Here is a 19,585-nt window from a genome sequence, read left to right as displayed (position 1 = left end):
TGTGTGTGTGTGTGTGTGTGTGTGTGTGTGTGTGTGTGTGTCTAATGGTGTGTGTTGTGTGTTTCAGAGCGAGGCGGGAGACGTGTGTAACTGTTGTCCTCAGATCCCCACTGCCAAGTGTCCTGAGGAGAAACTACTCAGACTCTACCCTGGACACTCCTGTAGCACCGTGAGGGTCCTGCTCAAGGTGTGTGTGTGTGTGTGTGTGTGTGTGTGTGTGTGTGTGTGTGTGTGTGTGTGTGTGTTCATGCGTGCCTGTGTGTGAGAGAGAATGTGTGTTCATTGTCATCATATTACACGATATCAAATCAAATCAAATCAAATGTTATTTGCCACATGCGCCGAATACAACAGGTGTAGACATTACCGTGAAATGCTTACTCACAAGCCCTTAACCAACAATGCATTTATTCTTTAATAAAAAAGTAAAATAAAACAACAACAACAAAAAAGTGTTGAGGAAAAAAAAGAGCAGAAGTAAAATAAAATAACAGTAGGGAGGCTATATATACAGGGGGGTACCGGTGCAGAGTCAATGTGCGGGGGCACCGGCTAGTTGAGGTAGTTGAAGTAATATGTACATGTGGGTAGAGTTAAAGTGACTATGCATAAATAATTAACAGAGTAGCAGCAGCGTAAAAAGATGGGATGGGATATATAATAGATGTATAATGATATAGTGAGATAAGATGGTTCTTGGTGGTTCTGGGTGGTTGTGGGTGGTTCTGGCTAACTCTGCCTCCTGTCTGTCTGTTTCCAGAAGGTTCTGTTTGCTCTGTGTGTTCTGAATGCTCTGACCACTGCAGTATGTCTGGTGGCTGCTGCTCTGCGATACCTACAGATCTTCACCACACGACGGCCATGTATGGTAAGGCTACAATACCTCATCATAACCAATCACAGGGCCTCAGAGCTCCAGGCTCAACCAATCATGTAGATTAGAATCTGCAGAATCTGCATCACATAGCAGAAGAATCTCCTGTATAGCCAATTAGTGATTGTTTTGTTTGTCAACACTAAAGATGCATCTCAATAAGTGACTTCTTCTGTCGTCATCTCTTTTCCTTCTCCTCCCACTTTCTGAAAGGATGACCCCAGGCCAATCACAGAGGAAGGGGAGCAGCCAACTATTGTCCCTGACCCAGATGAGTTTGTTCCCCCTGCCCCTCCCCCCTCCTACTTCTCAACCTTCTACTCCTACACACCCCGCCTGGCTCGCAGGATGTTTGGGGACAGTGTGATACCTCTGCCTCCTGTCTATGCAGCCAGGATTAAAGGAGTGGAGGTGTTCTGTCCTCTTGACCCTCCCCCTCCATACGAGGCCGTTACAGGAGGCTCCGCCCTCGCCACCGCAACACAGGTACACACAACGTTCAGGCACAGCTTATACAGTGCATTCAGAAAGTATTCAGACCCCTTGACTTTTTCCACATTTTGTTACTTTACAGCCTTATTCAAAAAAAAAATATATATATATATATATATTCCCCTCATCAATCTACACACAATACCCCATAATGACAAAGCAAAAACTGGTTTTTAGAAATATCACATTTACATAAGTATTCAGACCCTTTACTCAGTACTTTGTTGAAGCTCCTTTGGCAACGATTACAGCTTTGAGTCTTCTTGGGTATGTTGCTACAAGCTTGGCACATCTGCAGATCCTCTCAAGCTCTGTCAGGTTGGATGGGGAGCGTCGCTGCACAGCTATATTCATGTCTCTCCAGAGATGTTTGATCAGGTTCAAGTCCGGGATCTTTCTGGGCCACTCAAGGACATTCAGAGACTTGTCCCGAAGCGACTCCTGCGTTGTCTTGGCTGTGTGCTTAGGGTCATTGTCCTGTTGGAAGGTGAACCTTCGCCTCTGTCTGAAATCCTGAGCGCTCCGGAGCAGGTTTTCATCAAGGATCTCTCTGTACTTTGCTCTGTTCATCTTTCCTTCAATCCTGACTAGTCTCCCAGTCCCTGCCGCTGAAAAACATCCCCACAGCATGATGCTGCCACCACCATGCTTCACCGTAGGAATGGTGCCAGGTTTCCTCCTGACGTGACGCTTGGCATTCAGGCCAAAAAGTTAAATCTTGGTTTCATCAGACCAGAGAATCTTGTTTCTCATGGTCTGAGAGTCTTTATGTGCCTTTTGGCAAATTCCAAGCGGGCTGTCATGTGCCTTTTACTGAGGAGTGGCTTCCGTCTGGCCACTCTACCATGAAGGCCTGATTGGTGAATTGCTGCAGAGATGGTTGTCCTTCTGGAAGGTTCTCCCATCTCTACAGAGGAACTCTGGAGCTCTGTCAGAGTGACCATCGGAATATTGGTTGAACGCCCAGACTCTGTGGTTGCCAGGTGATCTTGCCTAAGCAGCCGCAATCTGGGAGCAAACGCTTTGCTGAGAAAGGATGCACTTGGCTATCTTTGTGTAACCCGTAGTGAAAGTATAAATATGCTTAGGGGAAGTACCTCCTCAGAGCTTCTGACTAACTTGCACTGTAGAACCTAGTCATCAGCAGAAACTGGTAAGTTAGAACTCTATATGGTGTGAGGAAAGGGTTAAAGGTTTTAAACTCGGAGAAGACTTACAAGGAAGAATTGGTGGACTACAGGATATGTTTGCCTTTAGATGCTTGCTAAATTTAAAATTGATTAACAAAAGGGAGGAGTGTTATGGGACATGTTAATTGTATGTGTCCACATAACTGAGTATGTGACTAACCAACATCATCCTGTGTTGCAAACCAGTTTGCGCCTGTGTCCTTGTATAGATAAAAGGAGAACTGAGAGTCCCGCCCAAGAACAGAAAACTATAAAGATATGTGCTTATCACCCAACGCTTCGGAATTCAGACTCTACACTGCGCTGTGTAACTCTGTTATTCTCTCTGAGCTCAGAAATAAAGAATCTTGGTTTGACTTGGACTCCAGCAGATCCTTATTTTATAATATCCACCACAATTCTTGGTCACCTCCCTGACCAAGGCCCTTCTCTCTCGATTGCTAAGTTTGGCCAGGTGGCCAGCTCTAGAAAGAGTCTTGGTGGTTCTAAACTTCTTCCATTTAAGAATGATGGAGGCCACTGTGTTCTTGGGGACCTTCAATGCTGCATAATACTGGTACCTTTCACCAGATCTGTGCCTTGACACAATCATGTCTCAGAGCTCTACGGACAATTCCTTCGACCTCTTGGCTTGGTTTTTGCTCTGACATGCACTGTCAACTGTGGGACCTTATATAGACAGGTGTGTGCTTTTCGAAATCATGTCCAATCAATTGAATTTACCACAGGTGGACTCCAATCAAGTTGTAGAAACATCTCAAGGATGATCAATGGAAACAGGATGCACCTGAGCTCAATTTCAAGTCTCATAGCAAAGGTTTTTATTTTATTTTATTTTTTTATAAATTTGCTAAAAATTCTAAAAACCTGTTTTCATTTTGTCATTATGGGGTATTGTGTGTAGATTGATGAGATTATTTATATATTTAATCAATTTTAGAATAAGGCTGTAACGTAACAAAATGTGGAAAAAGTAAAGGGGGCTGAATACTTTCCGAATGCACTGTAAATGTGCTATGTATGGATTATGAATGGGTTATGTATGGGTTATGAATGGATTATGTATGGGTTATGAATGGATTATGTATGGGTTATGAATGGATTATGTATGGGTTATGAATGGGCTATAAAGTCCTGGTGTAGGTACCTTTCAAATAAATTGTTACCCATTATTTAATGCCAATAACAATAGTGATGATCAGATAAATGAATGAATAAAGGTAATGAATAGATGTATAATGTACATCGCTATCATTAATATCTCTACATCCCTGAACACGACCCCTGACATCTCTACTGTGTGTTTCTGTCTAGGAGACAGAGATTCAGGTTGCCATGACAGATCTGACTGATTTGACGGAGGAGTTGAGTGACCGCTCGGAGGAGGGTACTTCTGTTAGAGGTAGATCACACCATAGAATTACACACAAACAGACACCAAGACATGCTTGGCCTAAACATGACAGGCTTTTTATGGCAGGTTTCAGCTCTCTGTATGCGAAACTCTCAATGGAGGACATTTGGGCCTATCCAAACCTTAATGGGAAAAATCGTGAATCTCTCATATCTTCACATTAATAAATGTTTAATCATGAAAAAAGCCTTGGGAAAGCCATGTGTGTGTTTGTGTATGTGTGTATGTGTTGACAAAGTATTCCCCAGACCCAGACCATATCCTGCAGAAAGTCCTGGTTGGAGGTCTATAGTTATCCTAGTGAAAGTATTGCTGTAGTTAATGTATCCCAGTGTACTGCTATAGTTACTGTATCCCAGTGTACTGCTATAGTTACTGTATCCCAGTGTACTGCTATTGTTACTGTATCCCAGTGTACTGCTATTGTTACTGTATCCCAGTGTACTGCTATAGTTACTGTATCCCAGAGTACTGCTATAGTTACTGTATCCCAGTGTACTGCTATAGTTACTGTATCCCAGAGTACTGCTATAGTTACTGTATCCCAGTGTACTGCTATAGTTACTGTATCCCAGAGTACTGCTATAGTTACTGTATCCCAGTGTACTGCTATAGTTACTGTATCCCAGAGTACTGCTATAGTTAATGTATCCCAGTGTACTGCTATTGTTACTGTATCCCAGTGTACTGCTATAGTTACTGTATCCCAGTGTACTGCTATTGTTACTGTATCCCAGTGTACTGCTATAGTTACTGTATCCCAGTGTACTGCTATAGTTACTGTATCCCAGTGTACTGCTATAGTTACTGTATCCCAGTGTACTGCTATAGTTACTGTATCCCAGTGTACTGCTATAGTTACTGTATCCCAGAGTACTGCTATAGTTACTGTATCCCAGTGTACTGCTATAGTTACTGTATCCCAGTGTACTGCTATAGTTACTGTATCCCAGTGTACTGCTATAGTTACTGTATCCCAGTGTACTGCTATAGTTACTGTATCCCAGTGTACTGCTATAGTTAATGTATCCCAGTGTACTGCTATAGTTACTGTATCCCAGTGTACTGCTATTGTTACTGTATCCCAGTGTACTGCTATAGTTACTGTATCCCAGTGTACTGCTATAGTTACTGTATCCCAGTGTACTGCTATAGTTACTGTATCCCAGTGTACTGCTATAGTTACTGTATCCCAGTGTACTGCTATAGTTACTGTATCCCAGAGTACTGCTATAGTTACTGTATCCCAGTGTACATTTTACATTTTAGTCATTTAGCAGACACTCTTATCCAGAGCGACTTACAGTTAGTGAGTGCATATATTTTTTTATTCATACTGTACTGCTATAGTTACTGTATCCCAGAGTACTGCTATAGTTACTGTATCCCAGTGTACTGCTATAGTTACTGTATCCCAGTGTACTGCTATAGTTATTGTATCCCAGTGTACTGCTATAGTTATTGTATCCCAGTGTACTGCTATAGTTACTGTATCCCAGTGTACTGCTATAGTTACTGTATCCCAGTGTACTGCTATAGTTACTGTATCCCAGTGTACTGCTATAGTTAATATATCCCAGTGTACTGCTATAGTTACTGTATCCCAGTGTACTGCTATAGTTACTGTATCCCAGTGTACTGCTATAGTTACTGTATCCCAGTGTACTGCTATAGTTACTGTATCCCAGTGTGCTGCTATAGTTACTGTATCCCAGTGTACTGCTATAGTTACTGTATCCCAGTGTACTGCTATAGTTACTGTATCCCAGTGTACTGCTATAGTTACTGTATCCCAGTGTACTGCTATAGTTACTGTATCCCAGTGTACTGCTATAGTTAATGTATCCCAGTGTACTGCTATTGTTACTGTATCCCAGTGTACTGCTATAGTTAATGTATCCCAGTGTACTGCTATAGTTACTGTATCCCAGTGTACTGCTATAGTTATTGTATCCCAGTGTACTGCTATAGTTACTGTATCCCAGTGTACATTTTACATTTTAGTCATTTAGCAGACACTCTTATCCAGAGCGACTTACAGTTAGTGAGTGCATATATTTTTTTATTCATACTGTACTGCTATAGTTACTGTATCCCAGAGTACTGCTATAGTTACTGTATCCCAGTGTACTGCTATAGTTACTGTATCCCAGTGTACTGCTATAGTTATTGTATCCCAGTGTACTGCTATAGTTATTGTATCCCAGTGTACTGCTATAGTTACTGTATCCCAGTGTACTGCTATAGTTACTGTATCCCAGTGTACTGCTATAGTTACTGTATCCCAGTGTACTGCTATAGTTAATGTATCCCAGTGTACTGCTATAGTTACTGTATCCCAGTGTACTGCTATAGTTACTGTATCCCAGTGTACTGCTATAGTTACTGTATCCCAGTGTACTGCTATAGTTACTGTATCCCAGTGTACTGCTATAGTTACTGTATCCCAGTGTACTGCTATAGTTACTGTATCCCAGTGTACTGCTATAGTTACTGTATCCCAGTGTACTGCTATAGTTACTGTATCCCAGTGTACTGCTATAGTTACTGTATCCCAGTGTACTGCTATAGTTACTGTATCCCAGTGTACTGCTATAGTTAATGTATCCCAGTGTACTGCTATAGTTACTGTATCCCAGTGTACTGCTATAGTTATTGTATCCCAGTGTACTGCTATAGTTACTGTATCCCAGTGTACTGCTATAGTTACTGTATCCCAGTGTACTGCTATAGTTACTGTATCCCAGTGTACTGCTATAGTTAATGTATCCCAGTGTACTGCTATAGTTAATGTATCCCAGTGTACTGCTATTGTTACTGTATCCCAGTGTACTGCTATAGTTAATGTATCCCAGTGTACTGCTATAGTTACTGTATCCCAGTGTACTGCTATAGTTACTGTATCCCAGTGTACTGCTATAGTTACTGTATCCCAGTGTACTGCTATAGTTAATGTATCCCAGTGTACTGCTATAGTTACTGTATCCCAGTGTACTGCTATAGTTAATGTATCCCAGTGTACTGCTATAGTTACTGTATCCCAGTGTACTGCTATAGTTACTGTATCCCAGTGTACTGCTATAGTTACTGTATCCCAGTGTACTGCTATAGTTACTGTATCCCAGTGTACTGCTATAGTTACTGTATCCCAGTGTACTGCTATAGTTACTGTATCCCAGTGTACTGCTATAGTTAATGTATCCCAGTGTACTGCTATAGTTAATGTATCCCAGTGTACTGCTATAGTTACTGTATCCCAGTGTACTGCTATAGTTACTGTATCCCAGTGTACTGCTATAGTTAATGTATCCCAGTGTACTGCTATAGTTACTGTATCCCAGTGTACTGCTATAGTTAATGTATCCCAGTGTACTGCTATAGTTAATGTATCCCAGTGTACTGCTATAGTTAATGTATCCCAGTGTACTGCTATAGTTACTGTATCCCAGTGTACTGCTATAGTTACTGTATCCCAGTGTACTGCTATAGTTACTGTATCCCAGTGTACTAATATAGTTACTGTATCCCAGTGTACTGCTATAGTTACTGTATCCCAGTGTACTGCTATAGTTACTGTATCCCAGTGTACTGCTATAGTTACTGTATCCAAGTGTACTGCTATAGTTACTGTATCCCAGTGTACTGCTATAGTTACTGTATCCCAGTGTACTGCTATAGTTACTGTATCCCAGTGTACTGCTATAGTTAATGTATCCCAGTGTACTGCTATAGTTATTGTATCCCAGTGTACTGCTATAGTTACTGTATCCCAGTGTACTGCTATAGTTACTGTATCCCAGTGTACTGCTATAGTTACTGTATCCCAGTGTACTGCTATAGTTAATGTATCCCAGTGTACTGCTATAGTTACTGTATCCCAGTGTACTGCTATAGTTAATGTATCCCAGTGTACTGCTATAGTTACTGTATCCCAGTGTACTGCTATAGTTACTGTATCCCAGTGTACTGCTATAGTTATTGTATCCCAGTGTACTGCTATAGTTACTGTATCCCAGTGTACTGCTATAGTTAATGTATCCCAGTGTACTGCTATAGTTACTGTATCCCAGTGTACTGCTATAGTTACTGTATCCCAGTGTACTGCTATAGTTATTGTATCCCAGTGTACTGCTATAGTTACTGTATCCCAGTGTACTGCTATAGTTACTGTATCCCAGTGTACTGCTATAGTTACTGTATCCCAGTGTACTGCTATAGTTACTGTATCCCAGTGTACTGCTATAGTTACTGTATCCCAGAGTACTGCTATAGTTACTGTATCCCAGTGTACTGCTATAGTTACTGTATCCCAGTGTACTGCTATAGTTACTGTATCCCAGTGTACTGCTATAGTTACTGTATCCCAGTGTACTGCTATAGTTACTGTATCCCAGTGTACTGCTATAGTTAATGTATCCCAGTGTACTGCTATAGTTACTGTATCCCAGTGTACTGCTATTGTTACTGTATCCCAGTGTACTGCTATAGTTACTGTATCCCAGTGTACTGCTATTGTTACTGTATCCCAGTGTACTGCTATAGTTACTGTATCCCAGTGTACTGCTATAGTTACTGTATCCCAGTGTACTGCTATAGTTACTGTATCCCAGTGTACTGCTATAGTTACTGTATCCCAGTGTACTGCTATAGTTACTGTATCCCAGAGTACTGCTATAGTTACTGTATCCCAGTGTACATTTTACATTTTAGTCATTTACTAGACACTCTTATCCAGAGCGACTTACAGTTAGTGAGTGCATATATTTTTTTATTCATACTGTACTGCTATAGTTACTGTATCCCAGAGTACTGCTATAGTTACTGTATCCCAGTGTACTGCTATAGTTACTGTATCCCAGTGTACTGCTATAGTTATTGTATCCCAGTGTACTGCTATAGTTATTGTATCCCAGTGTACTGCTATAGTTACTGTATCCCAGTGTACTGCTATAGTTACTGTATCCCAGTGTACTGCTATAGTTACTGTATCCCAGTGTACTGCTATAGTTAATGTATCCCAGTGTACTGCTATAGTTACTGTATCCCAGTGTACTGCTATAGTTACTGTATCCCAGTGTACTGCTATAGTTACTGTATCCCAGTGTACTGCTATAGTTACTGTATCCCAGTGTACTGCTATAGTTACTGTATCCCAGTGTACTGCTATAGTTACTGTATCCCAGTGTACTGCTATAGTTACTGTATCCCAGTGTACTGCTATAGTTACTGTATCCCAGTGTACTGCTATAGTTACTGTATCCCAGTGTACTGCTATAGTTAATGTATCCCAGTGTACTGCTATTGTTACTGTATCCCAGTGTACTGCTATAGTTAATGTATCCCAGTGTACTGCTATAGTTACTGTATCCCAGTGTACTGCTATAGTTATTGTATCCCAGTGTACTGCTATAGTTACTGTATCCCAGTGTACATTTTACATTTTAGTCATTTAGAAGACACTCTTATCCAGAGCGACTTACAGTTAGTGAGTGCATATATTTTTTTATTCATACTGTACTGCTATAGTTACTGTATCCCAGAGTACTGCTATAGTTACTGTATCCCAGTGTACTGCTATAGTTACTGTATCCCAGTGTACTGCTATAGTTATTGTATCCCAGTGTACTGCTATAGTTATTGTATCCCAGTGTACTGCTATAGTTACTGTATCCCAGTGTACTGCTATAGTTACTGTATCCCAGTGTACTGCTATAGTTACTGTATCCCAGTGTACTGCTATAGTTACTGTATCCCAGTGTACTGCTATAGTTACTGTATCCCAGTGTACTGCTATAGTTACTGTATCCCAGTGTACTGCTATAGTTAATGTATCCCAGTGTACTGCTATTGTTACTGTATCCCAGTGTACTGCTATAGTTAATGTATCCCAGTGTACTGCTATAGTTACTGTATCCCAGTGTACTGCTATAGTTATTGTATCCCAGTGTACTGCTATAGTTACTGTATCCCAGTGTACTGCTATAGTTACTGTATCCCAGTGTACTGCTATAGTTACTGTATCCCAGTGTACTGCTATAGTTAATGTATCCCAGTTTACTGCTATAGTTAATGTATCCCAGTGTACTGCTATTGTTACTGTATCCCAGTGTACTGCTATAGTTAATGTATCCCAGTGTACTGCTATAGTTACTGTATCCCAGTGTACTGCTATATTTACTGTATCCCAGTGTACTGCTATAGTTACTGTATCCCAGTGTACTGCTATAGTTAATGTATCCCAGTGTACTGCTATAGTTACTGTATCCCAGTGTAGTGCTATAGTTAATGTATCCCAGTGTACTGCTATAGTTACTGTATCCCAGTGTACTGCTATAGTTACTGTATCCCAGTGTACTGCTATAGTTACTGTATCCCAGTGTACTGCTATAGTTACTGTATCCCAGTGTACTGCTATAGTTACTGTATCCCAGTGTACTGCTATAGTTACTGTATCCCAGTGTACTGCTATAGTTACTGTATCCCAGTGTACTGCTATAGTTATTGTATCCCAGTGTACTGCTATAGTTACTGTATCCCAGTGTACTGCTATAGTTAATGTATCCCAGTGTACTGCTATAGTTACTGTATCCCAGTGTACTGCTATAGTTACTGTATCCCAGTGTACTGCTATAGTTATTGTATCCCAGTGTACTGCTATAGTTACTGTATCCCAGTGTACTGCTATAGTTACTGTATCCCAGTGTACTGCTATAGTTACTGTATCCCAGTGTACTGCTATAGTTACTGTATCCCAGTGTACTGCTATAGTTACTGTATCCCAGAGTACTGCTATAGTTACTGTATCCCAGTGTACTGCTATAGTTACTGTATCCCAGTGTACTGCTATAGTTACTGTATCCCAGTGTACTGCTATAGTTACTGTATCCCAGTGTACTGCTATAGTTACTGTATCCCAGTGTACTGCTATAGTTAATGTATCCCAGTGTACTGCTATAGTTACTGTATCCCAGTGTACTGCTATTGTTACTGTATCCCAGTGTACTGCTATAGTTACTGTATCCCAGTGTACTGCTATTGTTACTGTATCCCAGTGTACTGCTATAGTTACTGTATCCCAGTGTACTGCTATAGTTACTGTATCCCAGTGTACTGCTATAGTTACTGTATCCCAGTGTACTGCTATAGTTACTGTATCCCAGTGTACTGCTATAGTTACTGTATCCCAGAGTACTGCTATAGTTACTGTATCCCAGTGTACATTTTACATTTTAGTCATTTACTAGACACTCTTATCCAGAGCGACTTACAGTTAGTGAGTGCATATATTTTTTTATTCATACTGTACTGCTATAGTTACTGTATCCCAGAGTACTGCTATAGTTACTGTATCCCAGTGTACTGCTATAGTTACTGTATCCCAGTGTACTGCTATAGTTATTGTATCCCAGTGTACTGCTATAGTTATTGTATCCCAGTGTACTGCTATAGTTACTGTATCCCAGTGTACTGCTATAGTTACTGTATCCCAGTGTACTGCTATAGTTACTGTATCCCAGTGTACTGCTATAGTTAATGTATCCCAGTGTACTGCTATAGTTACTGTATCCCAGTGTACTGCTATAGTTACTGTATCCCAGTGTACTGCTATAGTTACTGTATCCCAGTGTACTGCTATAGTTACTGTATCCCAGTGTACTGCTATAGTTACTGTATCCCAGTGTACTGCTATAGTTACTGTATCCCAGTGTACTGCTATAGTTACTGTATCCCAGTGTACTGCTATAGTTACTGTATCCCAGTGTACTGCTATAGTTACTGTATCCCAGTGTACTGCTATAGTTAATGTATCCCAGTGTACTGCTATTGTTACTGTATCCCAGTGTACTGCTATAGTTAATGTATCCCAGTGTACTGCTATAGTTACTGTATCCCAGTGTACTGCTATAGTTATTGTATCCCAGTGTACTGCTATAGTTACTGTATCCCAGTGTACATTTTACATTTTAGTCATTTAGAAGACACTCTTATCCAGAGCGACTTACAGTTAGTGAGTGCATATATTTTTTTATTCATACTGTACTGCTATAGTTACTGTATCCCAGAGTACTGCTATAGTTACTGTATCCCAGTGTACTGCTATAGTTACTGTATCCCAGTGTACTGCTATAGTTATTGTATCCCAGTGTACTGCTATAGTTATTGTATCCCAGTGTACTGCTATAGTTACTGTATCCCAGTGTACTGCTATAGTTACTGTATCCCAGTGTACTGCTATAGTTACTGTATCCCAGTGTACTGCTATAGTTACTGTATCCCAGTGTACTGCTATAGTTACTGTATCCCAGTGTACTGCTATAGTTACTGTATCCCAGTGTACTGCTATAGTTAATGTATCCCAGTGTACTGCTATTGTTACTGTATCCCAGTGTACTGCTATAGTTAATGTATCCCAGTGTACTGCTATAGTTACTGTATCCCAGTGTACTGCTATAGTTATTGTATCCCAGTGTACTGCTATAGTTACTGTATCCCAGTGTACTGCTATAGTTACTGTATCCCAGTGTACTGCTATAGTTACTGTATCCCAGTGTACTGCTATAGTTAATGTATCCCAGTTTACTGCTATAGTTAATGTATCCCAGTGTACTGCTATTGTTACTGTATCCCAGTGTACTGCTATAGTTAATGTATCCCAGTGTACTGCTATAGTTACTGTATCCCAGTGTACTGCTATATTTACTGTATCCCAGTGTACTGCTATAGTTACTGTATCCCAGTGTACTGCTATAGTTAATGTATCCCAGTGTACTGCTATAGTTACTGTATCCCAGTGTAGTGCTATAGTTAATGTATCCCAGTGTACTGCTATAGTTACTGTATCCCAGTGTACTGCTATAGTTACTGTATCCCAGTGTACTGCTATAGTTACTGTATCCCAGTGTACTGCTATAGTTACTGTATCCCAGTGTACTGCTATAGTTACTGTATCCCAGTGTACTGCTATAGTTACTGTATCCCAGTGTACTGCTATAGTTAATGTATCCCAGTGTACTGCTATAGTTAATGTATCCCAGTGTACTGCTATAGTTACTGTATCCCAGTGTACTGCTATAGTTACTGTATCCCAGTGTACTGCTATAGTTAATGTATCCCAGTGTACTGCTATAGTTACTGTATCCCAGTGTACTGCTATAGTTAATGTATCCCAGTGTACTGCTATAGTTAATGTATCCCAGTGTACTGCTATAGTTAATGTATCCCAGTGTACTGCTATAGTTACTGTATCCCAGTGTACTGCTATAGTTACTGTATCCCAGTGTACTGCTATAGTTACTGTATCCCAGTGTACTGCTATAGTTACTGTATCCCAGTGTACTGCTATAGTTACTGTATCCCAGTGTACTGCTATAGTTACTGTATCCCAGTGTACTGCTATAGTTACTGTATCCCAGTGTACTGCTATAGTTACTGTATCCCAGTGTACTGCTATAGTTACTGTATCCCAGTGTACTGCTATAGTTACTGTATCCCAGTGTACTGCTATAGTTAATGTATCCCAGTGTACTGCTATAGTTATTGTATCCCAGTGTACTGCTATAGTTACTGTATCCCAGTGTACTGCTATAGTTACTGTATCCCAGTGTACTGCTATAGTTACTGTATCCCAGTGTACTGCTATAGTTACTGTATCCCAGTGTACTGCTATAGTTACTGTATCCCAGTGTACTGCTATAGTTACTGTATCCCAGTGTACTGCTATAGTTACTGTATCCCAGTGTACTGCTATAGTTAATGTATCCCAGTGTACTGCTATTGTTACTGTATCCCAGTGTACTGCTATAGTTAATGTATCCCAGTGTACTGCTATAGTTACTGTATCCCAGTGTACTGCTATAGTTATTGTATCCCAGTGTACTGCTATAGTTACTGTATCCCAGTGTACTGCTATAGTTACTGTATCCCAGTGTACTGCTATAGTTACTGTATCCCAGTGTACTGCTATAGTTAATGTATCCCAGTGTACTGCTATAGTTAATGTATCCCAGTGTACTGCTATTGTTACTGTATCCCAGTGTACTGCTATAGTTAATGTATCCCAGTGTACTGCTATAGTTACTGTATCCCAGTGTACTGCTATATTTACTGTATCCCAGTGTACTGCTATAGTTACTGTATCCCAGTGTACTGCTATAGTTAATGTATCCCAGTGTACTGCTATAGTTACTGTATCCCAGTGTAGTGCTATAGTTAATGTATCCCAGTGTACTGCTATAGTTACTGTATCCCAGTGTACTGCTATAGTTACTGTATCCCAGTGTACTGCTATAGTTACTGTATCCCAGTGTACTGCTATAGTTACTGTATCCCAGTGTACTGCTATAGTTACTGTATCCCAGTGTACTGCTATAGTTACTGTATCCCAGTGTACTGCTATAGTTAATGTATCCCAGTGTACTGCTATAGTTAATGTATCCCAGTGTACTGCTATAGTTACTGTATCCCAGTGTACTGCTATAGTTACTGTATCCCAGTGTACTGCTATAGTTAATGTATCCCAGTGTACTGCTATAGTTACTGTATACCAGTGTACTGCTATAGTTAATGTATCCCAGTGTACTGCTATAGTTAATGTATCCCAGTGTACTGCTATAGTTAATGTATCCCAGTGTACTGCTATAGTTACTGTATCCCAGTGTACTGCTATAGTTACTGTATCCCAGTGTACTGCTATAGTTACTGTATCCCAGTGTACTGCTATAGTTACTGTATCCCAGTGTACTGCTATAGTTACTGTATCCCAGTGTACTGCTATAGTTACTGTATCCCAGTGTACTGCTATAGTTACTGTATCCCAGTGTACTGCTATAGTTACTGTATCCCAGTGTACTGCTATAGTTACTGTATCCCAGTGTACTGCTATAGTTACTGTATCCCAGTGTACTGCTATAGTTAATGTATCCCAGTGTACTGCTATAGTTATTGTATCCCAGTGTACTGCTATAGTTACTGTATCCCAGTGTACTGCTATAGTTACTGTATCCCAGTGTACTGCTATAGTTACTGTATCCCAGTGTACTGCTATAGTTAATGTATCCCAGTGTACTGCTATAGTTACTGTATCCCAGTGTACTGCTATAGTTAATGTATCCCAGTGTACTGCTATAGTTACTGTATCCCAGTGTACTGCTATAGTTACTGTATCCCAGTGTACTGCTATAGTTATTGTATCCCAGTGTACTGCTATAGTTACTGTATCCCAGTGTACTGCTATAGTTACTGTATCCCAGAGTACTGCTATAGTTAATGTATCCCAGTGTACTGCTATAGTTACTGTATCCCAGTGTACTGCTATAGTTACTGTATCCCAGTGTACTGCTATAGTTACTGTATCCCAGTGTACTGCTATAGTTAATGTATCCCAGTGTACTGCTATAGTTACTGTATCCCAGTGTACTGCTATAGTTAATGTATCCCAGTGTACTGCTATAGTTACTGTATCCCAGTGTACTGCTATAGTTACTGTATCCCAGTGTATTGCTATAGTTACTGTATCCCAGTGTACTGCTATAGTTACTGTATCCCAGTGTACTGCTATAGTTACTGTATCCCAGTGTACTGCTATAGTTAATGTATCCCAGTGTACTGCTATTGTTACTGTATCCCAGTGTACTGCTATAGTTAATGTATCCCAGTGTACTGCTATAGTTACTGTATCCCAGTGTACTGCTATAGTTAATGTATCCCAGTGTACTGCTATAGTTACTGTATCCCAATGTACTGCTATAGTTAATGTATCCCAGTGTACTGCTATAGTTACTGTATCCCAGTGTACTGCTATAGTTAATGTATCCCAGTGTACTGCTATAGTTACTGTATCCCAGTGTACTGCTATAGTTACTGTATCCCAGTGTACTGCTATAGTTACTGTATCCCAGTGTACTGCTATAGTTACTGTATCCCAGTGTACTGCTATAGTTACTGTATCCCAGTGTACTGCTATAGTTAATGTATCCCAGTGTACTGCTATAGTTACTGTATCCCAGTGTACTGCTATAGTTAATGTATCCCAGTGTACTGCTATAGTTACTGTATCCCAGTGTACTGCTATAGTTACTGTATCCCAGTGTACTGCTATAGTTATTGTATCCCAGTGTACTGCTATAGTTACTGTATCCCAGTGTACTGCTATAGTTAATGTATCCCAGTGTACTGCTATAGTTACTGTATCCCAGTGTACTGCTATAGTTACTGTATCCCAGTGTACTGCTATAGTTATTGTATCCCAGTGTACTGCTATAGTTACTGTATCCCAGTGTACTGCTATAGTTACTGTATCCCAGTGTACTGCTATAGTTACTGTATCCCAGTGTACTGCTATAGTTACTGTATCCCAGTGTACTGCTATAGTTACTGTATCCCAGAGTACTGCTATAGTTACTGTATCCCAGTGTACTGCTATAGTTACTGTATCCCAGTGTACTGCTATAGTTACTGTATCCCAGTGTACTGCTATAGTTACTGTATCCCAGTGTACTGCTATAGTTACTGTATCCCAGTGTACTGCTATAGTTAATGTATCCCAGTGTACTGCTATAGTTACTGTATCCCAGTGTACTGCTATTGTTACTGTATCCCAGTGTACTGCTATAGTTACTGTATCCCAGTGTACTGCTATTGTTACTGTATCCCAGTGTACTGCTATAGTTACTGTATCCCAGTGTACTGCTATAGTTACTGTATCCCAGTGTACTGCTATAGTTACTGTATCCCAGTGTACTGCTATAGTTACTGTATCCCAGTGTACTGCTATAGTTACTGTATCCCAGCGTACTGCTATAGTTACTGTATCCCAGTGTACATTTTACATTTTAGTCATTTAGCAGACACTCTTATCCAGAGCGACTTACAGTTAGTGAGTGCATATATTTTTTTATTCATACTGTACTGCTATAGTTACTGTATCCCAGAGTACTGCTATAGTTACTGTATCCCAGTGTACTGCTATAGTTACTGTATCCCAGTGTACTGCTATAGTTATTGTATCCCAGTGTACTGCTATAGTTATTGTATCCCAGTGTACTGCTATAGTTACTGTATCCCAGTGTACTGCTATAGTTACTGTATCCCAGTGTACTGCTATAGTTACTGTATCCCAGTGTACTGCTATAGTTAATGTATCCCAGTGTACTGCTATAGTTACTGTATCCCAGTGTACTGCTATAGTTACTGTATCCCAGTGTACTGCTATAGTTACTGTATCCCAGTGTACTGCTATAGTTACTGTATCCCAGTGTACTGCTATAGTTACTGTATCCCAGTGTACTGCTATAGTTACTGTATCCCAGTGTACTGCTATAGTTACTGTATCCCAGTGTACTGCTATAGTTACTGTATCCCAGTGTACTGCTATAGTTACTGTATCCCAGTGTACTGCTATAGTTAATGTATCCCAGTGTACTGCTATTGTTACTGTATCCCAGTGTACTGCTATAGTTAATGTATCCCAGTGTACTGCTATAGTTACTGTATCCCAGTGTACTGCTATAGTTATTGTATCCCAGTGTACTGCTATAGTTACTGTATCCCAGTGTACATTTTACATTTTAGTCATTTAGCAGACACTCTTATCCAGAGCGACTTACAGTTAGTGAGTGCATATATTTTTTTATTCATACTGTACTGCTATAGTTACTGTATCCCAGAGTACTGCTATAGTTACTGTATCCCAGTGTACTGCTATAGTTACTGTATCCCAGTGTACTGCTATAGTTATTGTATCCCAGTGTACTGCTATAGTTATTGTATCCCAGTGTACTGCTATAGTTACTGTATCCCAGTGTACTGCTATAGTTACTGTATCCCAGTGTACTGCTATAGTTACTGTATCCCAGTGTACTGCTATAGTTAATGTATCCCAGTGTACTGCTATAGTTACTGTATCCCAGTGTACTGCTATAGTTACTGTATCCCAGTGTACTGCTATAGTTACTGTATCCCAGTGTACTGCTATAGTTACTGTATCCCAGTGTACTGCTATAGTTACTGTATCCCAGTGTACTGCTATAGTTACTGTATCCCAGTGTACTGCTATAGTTACTGTATCCCAGTGTACTGCTATAGTTACTGTATCCCAGTGTACTGCTATAGTTAATGTATCCCAGTGTACTGCTATTGTTACTGTATCCCAGTGTACTGCTATAGTTAATGTATCCCAGTGTACTGCTATAGTTACTGTATCCCAGTGTACTGCTATAGTTATTGTATCCCAGTGTACTGCTATAGTTACTGTATCCCAGTGTACTGCTATAGTTACTGTATCCCAGTGTACTGCTATAGTTACTGTATCCCAGTGTACTGCTATAGTTAATGTATCCCAGTGTACTGCTATAGTTAATGTATCCCAGTGTACTGCTATTGTTACTGTATCCCAGTGTACTGCTATAGTTAATGTATCCCAGTGTACTGCTATAGTTACTGTATCCCAGTGTACTGCTATAGTTACTGTATCCCAGTGTACTGCTATAGTTACTGTATCCCAGTGTACTGCTATAGTTAATGTATCCCAGTGTACTGCTATAGTTACTGTATCCCAGTGTACTGCTATAGTTAATGTATCCCAGTGTACTGCTATAGTTACTGTATCCCAGTGTACTGCTATAGTTACTGTATCCCAGTGTACTGCTATAGTTACTGTATCCCAGTGTACTGCTATAGTTACTGTATCCCAGTGTACTGCTATAGTTACTGTATCCCAGTGTACTGCTATAGTTACTGTATCCCAGTGTACTGCTATAGTTAATGTATCCCAGTGTACTGCTATAGTTAATGTATCCCAGTGTACTGCTATAGTTACTGTATCCCAGTGTACTGCTATAGTTACTGTATCCCAGTGTACTGCTATAGTTAATGTATCCCAGTGTACTGCTATAGTTACTGTATCCCAGTGTACTGCTATAGTTAATGTATCCCAGTGTACTGCTATAGTTAATGTATCCCAGTGTACTGCTATAGTTAATGTATCCCAGTGTACTGCTATAGTTACTGTATCCCAGTGTACTGCTATAGTTACTGTATCCCAGTGTACTGCTATAGTTACTGTATCCCAGTGTACTGCTATAGTTACTGTATCCCAGTGTACTGCTATAGTTACTGTATCCCAGTGTACTGCTATAGTTACTGTATCCCAGTGTACTGCTATAGTTACTGTATCCCAGTGTACTGCTATAGTTACTGTATCCCAGTGTACTGCTATAGTTACTGTATCCCAGTGTACTGCTATAGTTACTGTATCCCAGTGTACTGCTATAGTTAATGTATCCCAGTGTACTGCTATAGTTATTGTATCCCAGTGTACTGCTATAGTTACTGTATCCCAGTGTACTGCTATAGTTACTGTATCCCAGTGTACTGCTATAGTTACTGTATCCCAGTGTACTGCTATAGTTAATGTATCCCAGTGTACTGCTATAGTTACTGTATCCCAGTGTACTGCTATAGTTAATGTATCCCAGTGTACTGCTATAGTTACTGTATCCCAGTGTACTGCTATAGTTACTGTATCCCAGTGTACTGCTATAGTTATTGTATCCCAGTGTACTGCTATAGTTACTGTATCCCAGTGTACTGCTATAGTTACTGTATCCCAGTGTACTG

The 19,585-nt window shown here is 40.2% G+C and overlaps 1 protein-coding gene across 1 annotated transcript in view; it reads left to right on the top strand.

Annotated features, from left to right (window-relative positions):
* Positions 1-67: 67 nt before the first annotated feature.
* LOC311123111 (endosomal transmembrane epsin interactor 1-like) overlaps positions 68-19,585 on the top strand; it is a gene marked incomplete at its 5' end in the record, with an annotated part of 31,482 nt that continues 11,964 nt past the window's right edge. Inside the window, 4 exons of the mRNA XM_084197388.1 lie at positions 68-187; positions 761-868; positions 1,088-1,360; positions 3,871-3,958. Of these exons, the coding sequence (XP_084053514.1) occupies positions 68-187; positions 761-868; positions 1,088-1,360; positions 3,871-3,958 (589 nt within the window). The remainder of the gene's footprint in view (positions 188-760; positions 869-1,087; positions 1,361-3,870; positions 3,959-19,585) is intronic.

This window comes from Coregonus lavaretus (assembly GCF_964263955.1).
Source record: "Coregonus lavaretus genome assembly, contig: HAP1_SCAFFOLD_3565, whole genome shotgun sequence".
Taxonomy (NCBI): domain Eukaryota; kingdom Metazoa; phylum Chordata; class Actinopteri; order Salmoniformes; family Salmonidae; genus Coregonus; species Coregonus lavaretus.
Note: the sequence above shows the minus strand (reverse complement) of the source record. Positions and strands in the feature narration are given on the sequence as shown.